Source organism: Agelaius phoeniceus, chromosome 4 (assembly GCF_051311805.1).
Source record: "Agelaius phoeniceus isolate bAgePho1 chromosome 4, bAgePho1.hap1, whole genome shotgun sequence".
Classification (NCBI taxonomy): Eukaryota; Metazoa; Chordata; class Aves; order Passeriformes; family Icteridae; genus Agelaius; species Agelaius phoeniceus.
In genome coordinates this window covers 51,353,604-51,374,626 of record NC_135268.1, presented here as the reverse complement: position 1 = coordinate 51,374,626, position 21,023 = coordinate 51,353,604, and the positions used below count along the sequence as shown (strand labels likewise).

At 43.5% G+C, this 21,023-nt stretch overlaps 1 protein-coding gene across 3 annotated transcripts in view; it reads right to left on the bottom strand.

Moving 5' to 3' along the window:
- Positions 1 to 1,004: 1,004 nt before the first annotated feature.
- The window catches only part of RBM47 (RNA binding motif protein 47), a 76,706-nt gene continuing 56,687 nt past the window's right edge, over positions 1,005 to 21,023 (bottom strand). For 2 of the 3 annotated variants that reach the window (XM_077177594.1, XM_077177592.1), the window contains 4 exons: positions 9,318 to 10,477; positions 7,635 to 7,841; positions 4,199 to 4,401; positions 1,005 to 3,831 (listed from right to left, as the gene is read on the bottom strand). In XM_077177594.1, coding sequence (XP_077033709.1) covers positions 3,589 to 3,831; positions 4,199 to 4,401; positions 7,635 to 7,841; positions 9,318 to 10,446 — 1,782 coding nt within the window. In that variant the 5' untranslated portion in view covers positions 10,447 to 10,477 and the 3' untranslated portion in view covers positions 1,005 to 3,588. The remainder of the gene's footprint in view (positions 3,832 to 4,198; positions 4,402 to 7,634; positions 7,842 to 9,317; positions 10,478 to 21,023) is intronic. The other variant, XM_077177593.1, reaches the window with a different exon arrangement.

The window sequence follows — 21,023 nt, the reverse complement described above, 5'->3', positions numbered from 1 at the left end:
CCCTCCAGCAGATCAACACTCCCACCTGACTTGGTGTCATCTGTGAACTGACTGATGGGCACTCAGTCTCTTTGCTCAGGTCATCAACAAAGACATTTAACAGGACTTGCCCCAGTACTGAGCCCCAGAGAGCACTGCTCTTGGCTGGCTGTCAGCTGGATGTAACTCCATCCATGGGTCTAACTCTGGGCTTGGCCATTCAGACAGTTTTTTACCTAGTGAACAGCATGCTCCTTCATGCCATGGGAAGCCAATTTCTCCAGGAGAATTGTGAGAGACAGTGTCAAAGGCTTTACTAAAATAAAGTTAGACAACTTCCACAGCCTTTGCCTCACCAACTAAGTGGGTCACTTCTGATAGTTCTCTTTTGGAAGGTTTCTCCTTCCACTCCTTCTTGTAGATAGTTGTCAGATTTGATACCTTCCAGCAACTGGGACCTCTCTGGTTAGCCAGGACTAGTGTCTCAGACTTCTCCACAGACTTGGTATTTGCAGCAAATTTTCTCCAGGTGTATTTACACCAAGGAAACAGCCAAGGAGTCTAGAACACTGCAAATGAGGTGCAGCTTAGCTTTCTGTGTGTTTGAACCATGCTGAAATGAAAAGGATGGATGAACCAGTTCCCAGTGCTCCTGCCTGGCCGCGAGGACATACAAGGAGATACAGGAATTTGTGCACTGGGTGGATGGAAAGCACAGAGAGATATTAGATCCAGCTCCATCCACATCTAGGCACTGACTCTAAACTGCATACAAGGAGAGATTTAGGTTGTTCAGAGGATGCTGGAAGAATGGAGAAATGCCCAGTGGGCATGCTGGGAAGGTCACTGTCCTCTGCAGGTGGTGGGACAGAGGAGTCAGTGGGACAGTTCATCTCCCCTCCCTGCAGGAGCCTGCAGGGATGCTGGCTGCAGTGCCCTGCTTCCCTCCTGCCCTAAAACCCTCTTCCCAGCTTGGAGGGGAGCACAGCCTTGGCAGAGTGGGATGTTGCAATGAAGTAACAGTCTCTGTTTTTAAAGAATGCTTTATTCACTACATCCTAGAAATGTACCATAAATGGAGCAAGAACTAAATAAATTCAGAGGCTTCTGACAATACAGAGAAGAGAGATACAATAAAATATCTAAAATATCAGCTCTTTTGAGAATAAGGCACACTAGCTTTGTTTTTTTTTATATATACTTTTTTTCTTAGAATAGTTTGTTCTTAACCTAAAGATGTTCACATTTCAAGTTAATAGACTTACCTCAGTAGTAGTGTACATGAAATGGTTTAAAAGTAAATGTCAAGACAGGCATGGGCAGGAGGCTCAGCATGACCTGGCTGCCTGCATGCCTGGGTCCTGCCTCCATCCCTGGGTACTGCCTGCTGCTACCCTGGCATGGGCAGCATCCACTGTTGGCTAGGGACACCTCACGGTTTTCCCTCATTGGCTCCTTTCTCTTCCTGCCATCTCTGTGAGCAGCAGGTCCCTTGTCCTGTTGGCAGGGAGAGGATTAGTGGGAAGGGAGCCATCACCCTTCCCCTCTCCTCTGGGGGTCAGCCATGGCGTGGGGCTGGAAGGGCCAGCAGAGCCCAGACCACTGGAGTGCCTTGTCCTGGCCCCAGGGCTGTTTGTGCATGGCCCAAGGACCCACGCTGGTGTTTAGTGTTGAGCCACGTAAGACCTTAGACTGGAGGAGGCAGTGCTGGACTCTGGCCGGGGGCTTGGCCCTTGGGCTTTGCCCAGATCTCCTCCTCTGTCACCCTACACAAGGGCAGGACCTTGGGGCTGAGGTCTGGGTGTGCTTTCAGATGTGCAGGTACAGACAATAAAACTTTCCTGGGAAGGGGCGTGGAGGGGCAGAGTCCAACCTAATGGGTAACCTCACAGTGCTTTTGCTAATGGGTTGGCAGGGTCAAGGGGAGCTCAGATTGTCTGAGCAAGAGCACCTAAAATACAACTGCTCAATTTTGAGGCAAGCAAAAGCAGTGTATTAAAAAGGTCACTTAACTGAGCTCAATGTGGTCTGGAAGTGGTTCAGTTGTCAAAATATGGCCAATGTGAAACTCCTTTGGTATGTACTTATACCTCAAAAAGTAAAGGAATATTGTTTACTGACTCCCTGCTTCTCACCTTTTGTCACCAGACTTGTGTTTGTAGAGCTGATGCACTTCATACAAAGGGCAAGATATTTTTTACCATTTTACTCTATTTTACATTCACTGTACTACTAAATAAAAGCCTTTAAACAGGCCACAAAACACTGCAAGAATATATTTACTTCTTAATAAAACAAACTTTTTTATAACATTGCAATAAAAGGTTTTTGTTTTGTGGCAAACCACATACCATGTAAATTTGCAACATAAAATGACTTTAAAAATGTATATTAAAAGATATTTACAAGGTCTATGTCTTAAAATCATTGGGTCTAATCACTCCCAGCCCTGATGTGCATGTACAACTCCAGTTGTGGAGAAGGGGAATTAAGAGTGGAAGGGAAGCTGGGAGGGAGGCTAGCCCTGTTTCACTAATTCCAGTATCACTACCACCCCTAGTACCTTTGAAATTTCTCATGGAGCATGATGGAGCAATGAGTAAGTAATGCTGCACATCCTCTTGGCGAGAGCGTGGCTACTCTTGCTAACAGCAACACAAAGTGTTCTCAGTCACTACAACATATACTTCAAAGAATAAAATGAAGAGCATTGAGAAAAAGCCTTGGCTTTATACTGGATGAAGATCTAAGTCAAGACACCTCGCGTGAAATGTCAGCTACTCGTTTCTGTACGTGCTGCAACTACAAGTAGCTTCAATAAATAGAAAATCCAGTTGCTAAGGAAAACCTGGAGCCTTTCTTTAGCTAAAAACAAGCCTGCAAATCACACTGTGAAGAGGTATGTGTGAAGAGGCTTTTTTTCTTTTCTCTTTCTTCCAAACAGGCAATATTAGTTACTTATGATTTCAAATGAGAATGAGCAGATTGTATTAATGCCAGCAAAAAATGCAGAGGTCTTGCACATTTTTCAAATTGCACTTTCCAGTATAACTTTTAAATAAGATACTCGTTGTTTTCTTCTTAAAAAACAAAAAACAAAACAAAACACTAAGGTATGTATTTAAATATTGAATATACTCTTCAAAATATATTGTTAAAACTTTCCCTAGCTGCTCAGGTGTGCTTTTTAATATATAGCTGATATATTATTAAAGGCACTACAAAATAGACATCTCTGGAGTGCAGAAATTACTAAAAAAAACCCTTCATACCACAAATATATTGAAAATATAACTGCTAAAAAAAAAAGACCCTGTGCAACCCTACTGCAGTGCATATAAATGCGTGTCAGTGGTGGGCTGGATGCACCGAGGTCCTTTGGAAATGTATGAATACAGGCATGTTAAATTTTTAAAAATAGCCTAAAAAAGTTAGTGAAAACTTCAAGCATAGAAAATATTTCAAACACGTTTTTCTATGACATTCTTCACTTTCTGCATTGTTTTACCAAGCCCAAACGTTTACTCTTTCGCAGACAGTTCTTTCTTCATAAATAGTAAAGTATTCCTTCAGTGTGTGTTTCTCCAGCACCCTCCTCTGCCGACAGTTTCAGTACGTCTGGTAGACGTCGTGGATGGGCACCTGGATGGCGGCGGCCGGGAATGCCGGTGGGATGTAGCCGGCGTACCCGCCGTAGGCCGCGGCGGCGGCAGCGTTCTTCTGTAGCGTGGCTATTGTCGCTGTGGCCGCCGCCGGCGCCGCAAAGGGCACGTAACTTGTCCCGTAAATGCCGGCGGCAGGGATCCGCTGCACGCTGGGAGTCATGGTGTACACCGGTGTGATGGGGCGGCCCTGGAAGGAAAGGGTTCAGACCTCACAAAAGGTGCTTTGTTGTGGCGCCCCACTTCCATGCCCTGAATGGCAAACGCCCAGAAGGGAAGGGGGTAATGGAGGTGGTAGGCAGTGTGTGCCCTGTTGATTGAGAGTTATGCTGCCATGGGAGGCTGCTCCCCCCTCACAGCTTGGGTCCCCCACAGTGGGGAAAGCAACAGCCCAATGTGCAGATGTCTGACAGGTCAGATGGACTTCAGGGCTCTTGGGCACGGTGACATCCTCAAGAGCCTGTCCTGAATGGAACAGGGCAAGAGACCAGGCTTTCCCCCACCCTGGGTATGCATAGCAGGATGCATGGGAAGCAGGATTTCTGTGCTGAGCTCACCTGGAAGGGAGGAGGCGTTGACACAGCTGGTATTACAGCTGCGGCTGCGGCTGCTGCGGCAGCTGCTGCACTAGCTGGGTCCTGCTGGACAGCTATGGGGTTGATGATGTGCTCAACAGTGTGGATTTTGCCATCTTCCATCATCTTGGCTGGTGGTGCGGCCTGAAACATGGAGTACTGGGCACCAATGGCAGGGATGGCCACTAGGAGAGACCAGACATATCAGATACATTGGGAGAGAGTTTCCAGGACCTCTTGACTCTCCCTCCCAGCTGTGCCAACTCTCCAGCAGTGATCCTGGGCTGCTCTTATCAGGGGAGGTAGCCTTTTGTGCAGGCAGGGGAGCTGGGGCACCTCTTCCCTCCCATATATGGGAGCACCATAGCTGCTGCACAGTGCACAGGCTCAGTGCTGCTTGGTCCAGCATTTTCCCCCATGCTCCTGCTATGAGTATCCTAGGGCCAGAGTCCTCCTGGGGACTGGGAGCTGTGACCCAGATTTACACGACCCCTTCTGACCACTGCTGTCCTTCTCTCTGGCTGAGAGTGGCCTGAGCACAGGCAGTAAGAGTGTGTAATGTCCCAGTGAGTCCCTGCTCCAGCTGTTGACATCAAGGAATATGTAGCTGCCATAGGAAGAGCTGCTCCAGGACAGAAAGTTGTGGTTTCTACTGCAGAAATTACAGGCACCAATGGGTCTACTTTACATGCCATCCTTTGGCCAACCCTGTGAAAATATCAGCTCTTTTACCAGCATTTCCCAGGACTAGCTTGGCTAAATATGTTTTATCCCATCTGTCTACTACTGGAGTGCTGTGTCCAGTTCTGGAGCCCCCAATATAAGAAGGATGTGAACCTGTTGGAGCAGGTTCAGAAGATGTTAAACAAGATGGAGCACCTCTGCTGTTAAGTCAGACTGGGAGAGTTGGGGTTGTTTAGCCTGGAGAAAAGATGCCTCTGGGATAAAGACCTCTGCTGGAGCTTTTCAGTACTTAAAGGGGTCCTATAAGAAAGACTTTATGGTAAGGCCTGTAGTGATAGGACAAGGGGTAACAGAGTTAAACTGAAAAAGGGTTGGGCATAAGAAAGAAATACTCTATAATAAAGGCGATGAGACACTGGACTGGTTGTCCAGAGAAGTTTTGTGTGGCTCATTATTGGAAGTGTTCAAGTTCAGGTTGGATGGGCCTTTGAGCAACCTGATCTAGTTTAAGACATCTCTGCCCATGACAGGGGCATTGGATTAGACGATCTTTAAAGTCCCTTCCAATGGAAACCATTCTATGATGCTGTGATTTCCATCATTGCTTCATATTGCACACTTCAGCATTCAGCTTGTTAGCTTTTTAGCAATAAGGCTATTCACAAGGAAAACAAAGAAATCCATAAATAATGGGTGATGGACTAAGAGGTGTCACTGGCATTTATGGGAGGTGCAGCCACTAAGCCAGAATGAAGCCTAATACGTACACAGGTTTATTTCTGTGCAATGAAACTTTGCAATGTTATAGTGTGCAGTTATGCCTGGTGGAAGGAGGTGACAGAAAGCAGTACTCTTGCTCTGATCCTGGAGACTGCAGCAAGGAAGCTGATCAGATATCTTTCAGGCAGAAATGTGTTCTCCACCAGTGGACTACCACTGTTTCCTCAAGCAGACACTCCCAACACATAAGGTTTTCCAGTTCTCCTTTTACACAGAGTCCACCTGGTCAGGTCAAACCAGTTTTATCTCTAGTTTAAATATCCTGGATAATTTCTCACCAAGGCAAAGAGCTCACATGCTCCATTCTGCAATAACTTCTGGCAGAAAAATTGTAGCAGGCATCTGGGGTATTGGGGTGACCTCCCAGGAGTATTCCAACAATTTGCAAAGAAATGAGCTTTAAGGTTGGTCTAAACAGTAGGCAGGAAACTTTGCAGTCAGTACATTTCTACTCCTCTGTTCTGGTAACGTGCTTTCAAAGTCATACCCTCTTAATAACAGAGGTAACTCTTGCATGAGGTACCTCTTATTAGATCAGCTGATGTGACTGGGGAAAACAGACCAGGTGCTTCTGTGCTCAGAGGCTGTGCTGGAACCATACCACAGGGGAAGGTCTGATAAAAAAACCCTGAATCTCAACATGCTTCAAGTGTAGAAACACTTTGACTTGAGCTTCAAGCTTTTGTTTGGCAGACGAATGAAGTATAGACACCACTAATTAGCATGCATTTCCAAGCTCACATTTCAAGCATCCTTTAGTAATACCTGGAATTCCTCAAGTATCTTTGCAAACACACGTAGCAGTAATATTTTCTGGTGGTGAGTGGGTAGTTTTCCCAGGATCTTTCCTGATCTTTCTCCAACTCTAATCTTAACAGCCTTCCTTTGTCTCTAGACTTCTCATATTATCTCATCCAGCTGTTATGAGGAACTCTTCACAGACTTCATTAGATGCAAGCTGTAATTTTCACTGACATAAATGAAACATGTTTTGGGAAACCACAGTAGCTCTATTATTAAGCAATCTTGCCATTTACAGTTTACTTGGAAAGAAAAATGAAGGAGAAGACATCAGGACTTCAGGATGGGGTCCCCATCCCCTTTAAGGACCTTCTTCCTCAGGCTACTTTTCCAAATAAAAATCTTTCCAAAGAGGATCTTGAGGAATTGCAGAGCTTCAGCTTTCCTCTTGTTCACTTGGGAACGGCAAGGGCTGGGTTCTCAGCTGATAAAGCAGCAGAAGGGGGCAATCCCTGCCCCAGCCCTTGGACTGGCCCATCAGAGCCCAGCAGAGATGAGAGCACTCCTGTAGTCACTGCACACCTGCAAAGATGGACCCCGAGGGCTCCCTGCCTTGCTCCTTCCCCATGCCACTGATGGAGATGGAGGAGCTTGCCTCACCCAGGGACTTTCCTGCAATGGGAAAGCCCCAGATCCTTTTCTCAGTCTCATACCATTGGAGTAAGATGGACTAAACAGGGCAGGGCTCCAGCCTGGCTGGAAATCTAGGATAGGAATCTCCCGGGGTGAAATTAGCATTGAAGACCTTAAAAGAGAGGAAGATTGATCTTAGTCACCACGTTCTGGTTCCCAGGACTAGAAGGAGAGGAAAGTCTGCTTCCTCATAAACAAATGCAAAAGGGGAGAGGAGGAGTGAGAGTTGCTTTAGTCCTTTTTACTTTACAGATATTTGTGTCCCCTATTAGTCCTTTTTACTTTGGTCTGAAGAACTCCCAAATATTTGTGTCCCCTATCCCGCTGTGTGCCTCTTGTGTGAAGAAAGTCTGGCCATGGCCAGGAGGCACTCAGCACAAGGGAACACTGAGCCCCAGCCCTGGGGCCACCCCCATTGGGGCAGCTGCAGTTGTGGAGTGGCCCTGGAGGGGTTCTCACATGCCTGAGACAGGGCTTGGAGTGGGGGCTGCCCTTTCCTCTTCTCCTTACACATACTAACCTGCACCAGGCTTAATGGCCACTGGATTGACTGCAGGCAACTCCAAGTTGGGAACCAGTTCAAATCCTTTCTCTTGCTGTTTTCCTTTGCCTTCATGGTACCTGCTGTAGATTCCACGGCCGGCGGAGTATCCCCCCAGGTAGGAGCCCCTGGGACCTGGAGCTCTGTTGCCAGCTGCACCTCGCCCTCTGCCTCGTATGCTGCCTGCTTATGATAACAACACAGAAGATGGTGAGTAATGGAGAGTGACAGCCCCATGGGGAGCACGAGTGACCCCAGGCTGAAACACGGAGGCTTGCACTCAGAAATGTGGCTGCTTAAGTCAGCATGGTTGAATCTCAGTGACCCTGCTTAGGAAAATAGAAGTGCCTAAGAAGCATCCAGTAAACCTGTGCTTGTTTAGCTTTTGATGTTTGTGAGCATATATTAACTGCTCATTTATAGTGGTGGAACTCTTGTGGCAAGTGTTACAGGTTCAATGCAGTCAGTAGAGAGTGAGGGGATCCTCTGGCTGATTTCTGAGCATTAGGAACAGCTTCTGCTTTCAGATGTCCTCCAGAGGACACCAAACTTGTCAACTGGCTGCAATGGGACTCAGCCAAGATGGCACAGCATCACACCTGCCCTTTAATCAACTTTGTCCCATGACTGCATATATTTTCACTCACGTTGTTTAATTGTTTTCTCTGCTATTTTTTTAGGTGCATATAACCCATTTCCAATAATATTGCCTTTATTCATCTTAGTGACTCCACATCTGTTCTGACAGTACTTTGAACACTGCAGTATTGATGTACTTTATGATGATCTAATTGAATATTTAGACTGTTACTCAACTCTGTCATAGTTCATTGCAAGTACAAACCTGGAAATTGAGAAGAAGCTGACATTCTTGAACGACTACTCTTAAAAATACTTCTTGGTTTATGTGGGTGTTTTAAGAATATATTTATGCTAAATTGCTTCTTCTATGGAAATACACATCAAATGTCAGGAAACTCTAATTCCTGTAAGTACAGGATAATTGTAATTATAATACCAGTTATAGCTGTTAGAGTTTTTTTATGAATAAGTGATTTTTGGTTAATTTTTAATGACTGTAACCGATAACTAATTAAGGTATACATAATAAAATAATTATTTTTCACTCACGTGATTCCTTCTGCTTGTAGTTCTCAAATGACTTTATGAAGGACAGCATTGCTGTCATTTTAATGTGGAAGGTAAATGACACCTAGAGAGCTCCTAATTAAGGCTTTCCCTAACCTCCTTGCCTTTGGATAGGTCACCATACCCATGCCTCCAGAGAACTCTGTCATAGGATCCAGCTCTTTGAAAGGAGACATCAGACAATGGAAGACTTGCTCCTTAGACTTGCTCAGACTTAGTACATCACTCAAAAAACCCAGATCCATCTGTTTCCCATCTTGGTTTTTACCTCTTCTTAACCCTATATTTGATACCTCTCTCATACTATCTTGCACATTTGCAATTATTTATAGATAAATACACTTTGTGTAGTCATAAACTAAAGTAAGACCCAACAGAAATATGACATAAAGGCCTATACAAGAGTATTAAGAAAAAATTGCGTGGCACTAGCTGTCCTTTGGCTGAGGCAGACCTCTGGCATCAGCCTAAGATCAAACCTGCCCATCACATCCCCTAATTGTGCTTACTAACCTTTCACAAAGTAATCTCTGTTGGGCCCGATCAAGGCATTGTATGGATATCCATAGTATGCTAGTGTGTATGGATCACAAGAGTAAACATAGTTAGGTTGCTGCGTTGCTTCGGAGGTTGCTGCAGCCCCTCCTTTTGCTGCTTTCTGGTAGCGAGTGTACTGCTCCTTGTCTACCGGCTTGGCCAAGGTAACCTCCAGGCACGAGCCCTCTAGTTCAACACCATTAAGGTTGTTCATGGCATGAATGGCATCTTCCCTGGTTGTAAAGTGCACAAAGGCATAATCACGTATTTTTTTCACTCTCTCTACACAGCCAGGGTTAAACTGACCGAACACCTTTTTAATGGTGTCCTCTGTGGTCTCAATCATTAAATTCCTCACATATAAGATTTTAACAGTCTCCATGACATCTTCATCCACATCTATCTCTGGTTCTGCCCAGTCAACAGCAATTTGATGTCCCCACAGCTGGATCCTTCCTGGCATGAGTTTTCTCCTGGCCATGGCTGCTGCTCGATGGCTCTCATACTCCACAAAGGCAAAGCCTCTGTTCTTCATCTTATCTGCAGCGCTGGCATACACGATGACATCCAGCACGCCTTCTGTCACCTTGGAAATCTCTTCCAGGATCTCCTCTCTCTTCTTCATCTTGGGAATGCCTCCGATGAAGAGCCGGCAGTTATCCACGCTGCAGCAGACACCCAGCAGCCTGCCGGGGCGGATTTCGTAGTTGTTCAGCTCCCTGACGGCGCGCTTCGCCTCGTGCTTCTGGGTGTACATCACGAAGGCGTAGCCACGGTTCTTCCCATCGAAGTCCATCATCAGGCGCATCTCGTAGATGCGGCCCACAGACTCGAAGACGGGGACGAGCTCATCCTCGTAGACATCGCGGGGGATTTTGCCCACAAAGACTTCGCAGCCCCGCGGAGGGTGCAGGCCCTCCCAGCCGGGAGGAGGCCCTCCGTACTTGCGCTGCCCATTCTCCTGGATCATGCTGTATCCAGTGCGGGCCATGAGGGCCAGCAGAGCTGCCTCGTTGGGCGCACCAGCAACACCTTCGGGCACTTTTGTGGTGGCCACATTAGTGGAATCATTGCTCATCCTTGCAGTGGAATCCTCAGCGGTCATGGTGTCAAACTCATTCACAGCGTGATAAAACCTGGGCAAATGAAGAAGGAGGACACTCGTTAAAAGCTATTAGCTACCATGAGAATTTCACCTCTCTCTTTCATTTTCCTGTAGTTGCTCTGCAAGTTTGTTTTTCAAACTGGGACTAAGGCTGCAGAAAAACAGAGGAACAAGTGACACCAGCCTGAAGAGTGATACTGCAGGGACAGTGCACCCTGGACATAGGCAAAGTTCCTCTTTGAGGGAATGGTCGAGGATGACCTGCTCACACATCCCAGGCATCAAGAGCTGCTGTCACAGGACACCAAAGGCACATGAATGGATGCCACCAAGTATCTCAAAATCTCAAGACCTCTTTGAAATGGTAAGAAGGAGATTACACAGAATTGGGAGAAAGAAGATACTGACAGGAAGACAGAGGTACTCTACAGAGCCTTCTCTTCCCTCTCAGTCACTCATCAATGAATCCATTTACTCCTGAACAGCACAAGCACCAGGTGCCATATTCCATGGCGAAAGGTGGCAAATGCATGAGAAGCACCAGACAGTTTCCATTTGATAACAACCCCTTGCTCCTCTAGACCTCTGCAGTAAGAGTCAAGTAGGAAATAATAAATACACTTTAGCAGTGGGGGTAGGGGACAATTCTTGTTCTTTTGTGCAAAGAGTGATCTGACAAGCTTCTGTGTTGCCTACTGCTTGTGTTACAATGTCTGATGTGTTTGTCTCTTCCATTATTGCAGCAGGACTTGACAAAAACTGAAGAGAATCACTCCTTTATGAGAGGCTGTGCTTTAAACCAAGCACGGCACTGCAAGCCTGCAAGAGGAAGGCAAATCTCAGAAACCTTATTCTGCATTTGAACACAGGCAGAGAGCAGGAAATGTAGACATACAGGAAATGACCATGCTAACAGCCAAAACTGCAAGACAGTGAGCTTTCTTTCTGAGCACAATTAAATAAGACACCTTGGACTCTGAGAGTACTTAATTCCTTGACTTTTAAAGCAGCAATGGTCCACCAGACAATTTAATACAAGTGATTGTATAGGACATGGACCATTAAATTTTAGTGTTATTTGCACATTAGGTGCTATAGCATTTATCTGAGTAAATTGTATCTTCCACAAAGACCTTGGCTGTAAGGAATCAGAGAGCTGTGGACCACACATCCCTGTACGGCTTGTTTGCTAACCACTCCATCATACAAGTAAGTGTGCAATATTTCTCATGAGAATTTCTCTGGCTTTTGCTTCCAGACAGGATTAGATAGACTAAACAATCTTTCAAGACCTCTGCTGATGCCTTCTAGTGATATTTAAGTCACTTAATCACAACACAAGTCTGTCTTTTGAATAGAACTTGCAGGCTAAGCTCACAATTAGTCACTTTCACCTAGAATTATTGGGTTTTGGTCTTTTGACAGTTCTCTAGAGCTTCAGCCTTTTTCACTTTTGCTATATACAGGGATGAGGATCATCCCTCCTTCTTCTCCCCGTGTCTGTCTTGCCAAAGCCTGCTTCTTCACACCTTCTCACTAGTAAGTCCCATGGAGTTGGGTGGGGTTTTTTCAATTCTAACCTCAAATCCTCTATAGAAGCACCACGTGCTCTGGTTATGACTTGTGTTTACTACTCTGAATACCACAGCCTTGCATTCAGCCCTATCCCAACTGCATTTTGAATAGGTCCCACCTATTGAATGTTACACAATTGGCTCCTTCCCATGGTGTTTTACAACTCCATCAGTCTTTCCTTCACTGATTTATTTGTCATGACTTGCATTCATCACCAGTCTGTTGATGGACCTGTCAAAATACACTCACCCTTGTAGGACACTGCAAGCCGCTGTAAGAAATGTTCCCAATATATGGGTTTGACAGGGTTATTTTTTATTTTAAATAAAACAGGATGAAGCTTCAGAGAGATTTATTTATTCTATACAGTTTTCTTATTCAGTGAGACATAGGTTTCTCTCTGTCCCATAATTGCATTGGTGACCACCAAGGAAGATTTTTCATTAGTGCAGCAAGCCCAAGTTCACAAAAATACCAGCACAAATTTTAGGCACCAAAGTCTGATTTGTATGGTTCACAAAATCTATTAAAATCCTAGTAACCTCAGCACCTCAGATTGTTTTCAGTAAAGCTCTTGAGCTGTCCAGAATTGTGCTGGTCTATACACAGATGTGCCTCTGCACAAGGCAGGGCAAACACTGTTGAGCCTGGTTCATCTCTTAAATGTATTTGGGATTGGGAAACCAGACCTCTGAGCTTTGGTCTGTGGTAGGACCTGATCCTGCACGTGTTTTTTGGCTATGAGTGTTGCATGCTGATGCTTCTGAGCCATTTTAATTTAAAAATATGGAGAGCAGAGGAGAAGATAAAGAAAGTGGAGGGCAGTAAAAGTGATGCTGATGCTCAGGCAATACTTTACTAAACATGATTCCTTTGAAGCCAGATCTGTCATGGATAGCTTCTTGAACTGTTGATACACATTTCTCTCAGATTCAAACATTACCCTTTAACAGTTATTTAACAGACACCCTTTAACAGACATTTTAATTTTATTCCTGGGAATTATTTGAAATAATTAAGAAACTTAAGACAGAGTAAAACAGCTTCATTTTTCACTTGACAGTTTGCTCCTAGAAGTGTAACTTCACCTTTCTTGGAATAAAAGCAAAGCTGGTTATACAAACACTTTGGTGGGAAATAATCATTACCTTTACATGAGCCACCTGTTGGCAAGTCAAGTACTTATCACCCCAAGTTTGGCTAAGTTTAAAAATTAGCAATTCCATTCAAACCACCTGTTTTAGGTCAACTTACAAAATAGGTCTCTATATCTCTGTTATCTGCAGGGCTCTGTGTCTGGGGCTATAGTCTGGAAAGCTACAGATGGTGACTGGGTTTGTGGAGTGAGGGGAGATGAAACAATTTCCCCTGACCCCCAGAAACCAGTTGGTAATTCAATGGCCATGCAGGTGATTGCATGTTCTCCAGCACTTTGCATTGCACCAGCAAGATGATTTCTCATATTGCAAGCTGAATAAGTGCTGAAGCGGCTTCTAAGTGCTGCTGGCCACCTTTGCTGCAGACACTGCCACACACCATTTGTGATAGTGCATCATTAAAAATTCTTTATGAACCGAAAATGCATTTATCCCTATGTAATTTGTTTTGAATCAAGATTCATGATCAAGTGTGGTTTGGGTTTTTTTTCCTGTGCAGCTACATACAATACTTACATAAGTAAGTACTATTTAAGAAAGTTATAGAGCCCATATAGCCCTAATTTTTGTAACTAAATACATACTTAACAACTTGTTCATTGTCATGTTACACAATCAACACCTTGACTAAGTTCATACAATTAACACCTTGATAAATGTTACCAGAACATTTATCATCAGTGATCACCTGTAGCTTGATGAGGAAATGCACAGCCTGTCTGGTCTGAGAGCTTTTCTCTTCTATTGCTACTGCCTTTCAAAATGGGCTACCTACACAATTTAACCCTTTTCAGACTGAAATGCAGTCCCTCTCGAGAAAACATTTGAAAATACCAGTTTCCAAAGTGTTCAAACCTGCTGGCACATTTTTTAAGTCAACAATAAACTGGTCATGAAAACCTGCTACCCTGTGTTGTGGGTCTACACAAGGCACAGGCTGGTAATATGGGCCTAGTGGCCTTAATAAAGCCAAACTGATTTCCAGCATCCAATAAGTGAGATTAATGCTAGAAAAAGCAAAAATTTAATCTCCATTAAAATGCAGTGTCTTGTGAAATATAAGTGCTTGGTTTCTGGACTCTTAGGAGGAAGGCGCACTTGATCTTGATAACATAGATTCAAAAAAAGAGAGATAGACAAAAATATTTTTAACAAGAAAGGTTGTGTTTTGGAGACAGACAAGTTTTAAATGACTCACTATCAGGACTGAGATGAGTCCTTTGCTTCTTTTTAGAAAAAGGTAAATCCTGCTTGATTGTTCATACCAGGTTAAATGGATGCTAACACCTGCTAGCCTACCAGGAGTGAGGCTTACCAGCCTCTCAAGAGTGAGGCATGTGTGAGCCCCTCAGTCCTCTGTTCCAAGGACTTCTTTGCACAGATGAACTAGCAGACTTACATGTTGCACTGAAACCATTCAAATTTCACTTCACCTTGCTTGTGAAACTCCTCTGCTGCCAGTAGGAAGAGTGTAAATAGTTGTTCCCCTAAACATTAATTACCTTCTCTTTAAAGGCACTTTTTTCCCACATCCCAGAATATTAAATGGCAAGCTTACTGCGTTGGCAGTGACTGGCCTAAAGCACACTGTGAGCAGGCTGATTAACTGAGGCAGGTATTTTATTAAGTAGAAATACCACACCTTGATCAACAACAATGCAGGGCCAAATGGTGATGTCCCTTGTCCCAGGGCAAAGGCAGCTTGGGGCCCCATGGAGAAAGCAATGCCCAAAGTCCACAAAGGAACTTATCCCTGGGTTAGTCCAGCACTGGGCAGTGCCCTGTGAAGTTAGGCAGGCATGTTCTCCTCTGTTGATCCTAGTGTGGTCAAACAGGCTTTTACAAACACAGGGACACAGCCAGTGTCCTTGTGGCAGTAACTGTGTGTCCACTTCACTCACGTGCTCCTATAAAATGAGGTTGTTTATGTCTGGACTTAATTCACGCCTCCAGTTTTGTGTTACATGGATTTAGTGGCATCATCTGTGGGTGACACAACTGCTGGCAGTCCCAAAGCCTAGGGACAGGTGCCAGCATCACCACAGGCAACAGGAGAGACCAGGGAGATGTGCTGTCTCTGTGATAACTGTCCAGGGAAGGGATGGGGACACCTGTGCCCCACCTGCAGACCCTGTGCTGCACAAACTCCCGCTGAGCTGACAGGGTGTGTCCTCATGGGCTCTGCACAGCTACTGCTCCCTTCAAGAAACTGCCACAGTTTTGCATTTTAAACCACAGAGGGAAAGACAGTTGCTGAAATTTCAAATACACCCAGTTGACAGAGGAAAATAACAGCTACTGGTTTAAATGTGACCTTCCTGGTATTTTACTTGAAATAATAAGGGAAAATGTTGACCCTGATGATGATGATGATAGACATCAGCTCTAAAAGCATGTCTGTCATTAAAGTTCTTTATTTTCAAATCCTGACTCTATTCCCCTGACAACTTTATATTCATAAAATGCATACAAAACCAACAGCTTACTAAGAACAACTGTGTAATTTTATCACAAACATCAGACACCCCAGAAATGCTCCTGCTGAAAACACAGTTTGCCTGTTTAGAGACCTATTGGCTGGAGAGAAAAAGTCAACAGCCTCATCAATTCTAAATAAGGTAGTGACTTGTGCATTGCTTCAAGTGTTCTGTGCAAGTTACCTCCCTGCTTAAAGATGATTACAGTATCATTATACCTCACTTTTCTCTTTCTTGACAAGACTGTCACTCTTTTCCTCCTCATTAATTTCATAAATGAGCTGAACAAAGCAGGTGTCTTTGTTGCCAAAGCTGAGCCATGGCATGCCCAGCTGCAGGATCTGGGGCCAGTGTGGGGATCAACAGGAACTGGATCACACCTGGTTTCCTGCGTTCTGCCATTAATGAAATTCAGGTGTCCAAAGCTGAAATTTGTGGTGGGTCAGTGCAAGAGAGGTACAGCATTTCAGGACAGCTTTTTGGCCAAGGCCCTTTTCTGAAGGTCTTTTGGGCAGGAAAAGAAAGGTTGGATGGGATGGATGATGCCTTCACCCTTTTACAAAAAAGCCATACCTGAGGCCAACAGGCTGTGACAATGTCTGCAGTGTGTCAGACACATCTTCACCTGCAGCTGAACTGAGTGAAGAAGTTGCCCCAGGCTAGGTGAAACATTTTGAAAAGGTGAATTTTCGTAATCTAGATCATTTTGGCAAAACTCAGTGGAAAAAGTGGTGAACTGAGTCAGCAGACCTGAAGGGGCAGGAACAACGGCTGGCGAGAGGCTTGATGAGTAGCTTGTGATGAACGGCTTGGAAGAAAGTAACCTCAGAGATCATTGACAATGACATGTCTGTCTGCTGTGCAATTTATCCTCCTGCCAGCACTGCTAAAGGATTGCTTATTCTCATCATCATCTGCATGCCTCAGCTGGGTCATTGAACTTGTCCCTCTCCAGCCAGGGTCAGGAACATTTTGGCTCAGGTGCTGCACAAACACAATGAGATGTGCATGGAGCAGCATTTGCTGCACCATGAATTTCCCACGTATGTTCAGACAAGAACATGCACAAGCAGAGGCTCTCTGCCCACTAGAAGTACTATGCTTAAATAGAGAGAACAACAATGCCTGAGAGGTAGGATAAACCAGACTACTAAATCCTGAGGGTAGCTGCTGAAATTAGGACAAAAGGAAACAGCCGCAAGTTGCACCAGGGAAGGAAAGATTTCTTCATCGAAAGGGCTGTCGAGCATTGGAACAGGCTGCTCAGGGAAGTGGTTAAATACCAACTCCAGAGGTACTTAAAAGATATGCAGATGTGGCACTTAGGGACCTGGTTTAGCGGTGGGCTTTGCAGTGTTCAGCTAATGGTTGGATTCAACAATCTTAGAGGTCTTTTCCAACTTAAAGATTCTATGATTTTATGAAATTCCCACTTCTACTATGGTGACAATTAGCATTCTAATCTAGAGCCTATCATCAGAGTTCTGATTGATTGCAAGAGTTTGTATTTCATGCTTAAACTTCAGTTTTATTCTGGTCAGTTATGTTCACTTTGTATGAGGCAAGTAAATGTTCAAGGCCTGAAAAACAGTCTTCACGGTGGATTTACTGCAGGAAGGGTCTGTGCATGGTTTTCAGTGGCTTAAATTTGTCTTAAGTGGCTAAACATGTTAAAAATTGTTTGTTCCATTTAAAACTCACCAAAATCTGTTCACTGTGACTTTTGATTGTATTAGGTTCAAAGAAAGAAACAGAAAATAAAGTGTGATATTTCTGACAGTACTCACATGTAGCATGACTCCCCTGACATCAGTTACAAGACTCTAATGGCTGCAAGAGGGATATATTTAAGATAGGGATGAGCACTACAGAAAGTCCTGCTTTAAAGGTCCTGCAGAGACAGGTTATATTCTCCAGACACCAATCAAAAGCAATGTATTTCGCTTTAAAAATTGTGACAAAATTACTAGAAATTTGGTCTTTTACTTCTTGCTCCTTTTTAGTAGGAAAACACCTGAAATTATTCTGTAATTTAATATCCTGGAATTTCCCAGGATAAAACTTGAATGCTAATCAGATAATTCAACAAGGAATTTGTACAGTAAACAATTGGCTACAGCTTCAAACTAAGATTTGAAGGTTAAACTTCTTATTTTCACCTTTATCATTAGAAAAATAACAATTAAGGATCGAATTCCCCTAAACTTATTATATCAGTTCCCATAGTGTATTAATCTGGCCTCACAGAAATTTTATGTACAATTTAAAAAATGGAGCTAAAATTATGATTCCCATACAAAATAAAGGCACCTTGTGTTGTGCAAACGTCTTGCCTATCCTGTTACCAACCCTCTCTGCATCTTTCTATGGTGTATTTAATCTTGTGTGTGATCCACTTGCATTTTATGTAAGCACTATCCATGCCTAGCAGTGAACATTCCCAGGAGGAAGGTCCCTCAATGACCTGACCTCCTGCTTAAAAACTGCAAAAATTCATATTCAATGAGATATGAGTAATAAGTTTGGGTAAACAAAACCTAGTCCCCCCCTTATTTTATAATGCACTTTTCTGCAAGTCATTCAGAACTTTGTCCAACAAGTTGTGTAACCCCTGTGTTATCCTGGTTGCCCCAGCTCCATTACCCACTCCAGTTGATGCTAATTCATAACTCTCCCCTGTTTTGATAGGACTTGTTACTGGCTGAGGCTGAAGTTATTACCCTGCAATGTATTGAAGCCACACGTTGAGGAAGGCCGAGAAGATGAGACATGGTTTGTGTAATCATATTATCAGTGGTCTAAATCAGGAAACAGCACAACCATCCCCTTCTCCCCAAATTCCCATATTTCAGTCTAGTCAATAAAATCAATCATTACCATGATCAGACAGGAAAATGCGTGATATATAAATTTCAGTGTACTCTTTCCTATTCTGGATAAGCTGTACTTGATGGGAAACTTTTTGCAGCATTTCTTTATCAAAAATGAAATTCAGCACTGTTCTCTGCAGAAATGCTGATACAGGTAAGTGTGTCCTCGCCATTAACTATCTGCATTAGAAAGCATTCTGCTTGGAAAGGGAGAAAGTTTCATTCAGGATCGACTAGAAGCTTGCAAGCTTTTGCCATAAGAAGGACAGGAGAAGCAATATTCTGCAACTGAAAAACAAAACCACAACTAGACTCATCTGTTAATCATTACATGGGAAAGATAACACATTCACTTATTTCGCTTCTTGTTCTTCTGAAGAAAAATCTTATATATGAACACGGTGATTTAATTCAATAATTGAAAATGTCTGTCAAAGTCTTTGCTGAACTCTGAGGTACAGGAATTTATAACACAGTATCTATCTGTCTGTCTACATAAGTAGACAGTAGTATGCTCCACTCTGCAGTGAGACCAATAGTATCTTAAAAAGTTCATCATCTACAGCTTTTCTGAGCAAACTTTTTCCTCTAACTCTCCTGGAGATTTCAGAGTGAAACATAACACATTCTGCCTGTTCATATAAAGTCTACTTGCTTATCAAATTTATTACAATAAAAATAGCTTCAGAATTTTGAGTTTACCCTAATCCCATGCACTACTTTCATTGCAACATTCTAAGCTCTGTGTATACCACGTGAACTCTGCAACAACAGGGGGCCCAACCTGCAACCCTGCTTTCAGCAGGAGGCAGAGATTCCAGGAAAAGCCGAAAGTGGCTCAACATGTTCCCTCTCTCTCAGGTCACCGAAATGAAAATCAACATAAAGCAAACCACAGTTGGGATGTGAATATGTGAATGTTCACTGCTGAAAGTACATTAAACTCAAAGCATTTGGCTTAGTCAGTGGCTGGGGTTTTGTCCTTTTTTTTTTTTTTCCTTTGTGCACTGACATTTGACCCTTTTTATAATATGCACCTTGCACTGCTGAAACCCAGTTAGTTATTAATTAAACTGAGGTACCAATGGCTGACTTGTGCATATCACCATTTTAACTGCCTGTGCACAGGAGTGGGGGCTGGAAGGCAATCGTCCCTCCTGTGAAATTCTGTCATATCGGCAGAAAGGAGCTGCAAAGTGCAGCAATTTGTACCTGACCTCTGAGCTAAGGAGTTTGTACAGACCTTTGAACGTTGGGTTGGAGAATTGAGAAACAAGGTTTACAAGTACAAGGAAGAGATTTTCAGCACTTGTTACCCATGCCCAGTGTTAATATTATAAATTTAAAAAAATGTTTAACCAAGGCAGGAAATCTTTCAGAGGGCAACTCTCCTGTGCTGGGTTAATTCAAGACAATTTAAGTCTACTGAAATTACAGCTCACTTGGAAATATCTATGGTTTTGAAATGAAATTTCTGTTCACTCCAGAAAATGAGTGGGGTTTAAGGCACATATAATTTGAAATTCACCTTTTGCTGACCTTAAGTGAGATTATTTCTCTTTTAATTAGAAGCTGAAGAAAGAAGACAAGTATCATTTGATTCAATATATTTTTTTTCAGCAAAGACTGGAGGTAAAATGCAGAATTGAATGGAAATCATTAAAAAGTGTAGCAAAATGGTGACTCCTTTGTTAATTTTATTTTTATGCAACATATTATCTAAACTTGATTATACAGTGCAAAGCTTTATGAGAAACCCATGGAAAAATAATCAGACCAACAACATTACAACAAGTTCCTGACAGACAGTCATGTGGCCTTGCCTTGACAAACACAAAGGGCACGTTTCGATGTTCTGTTGGATTAACCATGTCAATTTAATTAGAAACCTCTCTCAACTCTTACACACACTGGCAAGGTCTTTTGTGCAAGACCATCAGCTAACACCAACTGCAGACTGCACTGGGTGTGAAGGCCTTCAGAGATCAGCTGTGATAACACTGCAAAGGATGTCCTTTCTGCAGCCCAGTCTGCCAGGCCATGGAGCACTGCAGGGCACGGCAGTAATATTTGCCATGACATCCCTCAAATGTTCTGAGCACAGGCTGTCATCCATGGCAACCTTGGATGTGCAAGGGGAGAGGGGGTGCTTTACAGATATATTTTGAATCATGGTTTCAATCCCACCAAGCTCAGGACAGGACACCATTATGTACAGCTGCTGCATCTGGTCTACATGTAAATTGACATTTTTGTCATTGGTTTTAATTGAACCTTACTTTCAGTAACTGCATTTATTCTTTTCCTGGTTTAAGTTCAAACTTCGCTATTGTTATCAGCACTGACCCCAGTAAAGCAATAAATTAATAATGAAATAAATAAGGGTGAACAGATTAGCATCATGTGTCCAATGTCACACACAAGTCTTACACATTTCACATGCAGCTTAAGTAGAATATGAATATCAAAGCTGACTTTCTTTAATGCTTTCAAATTTT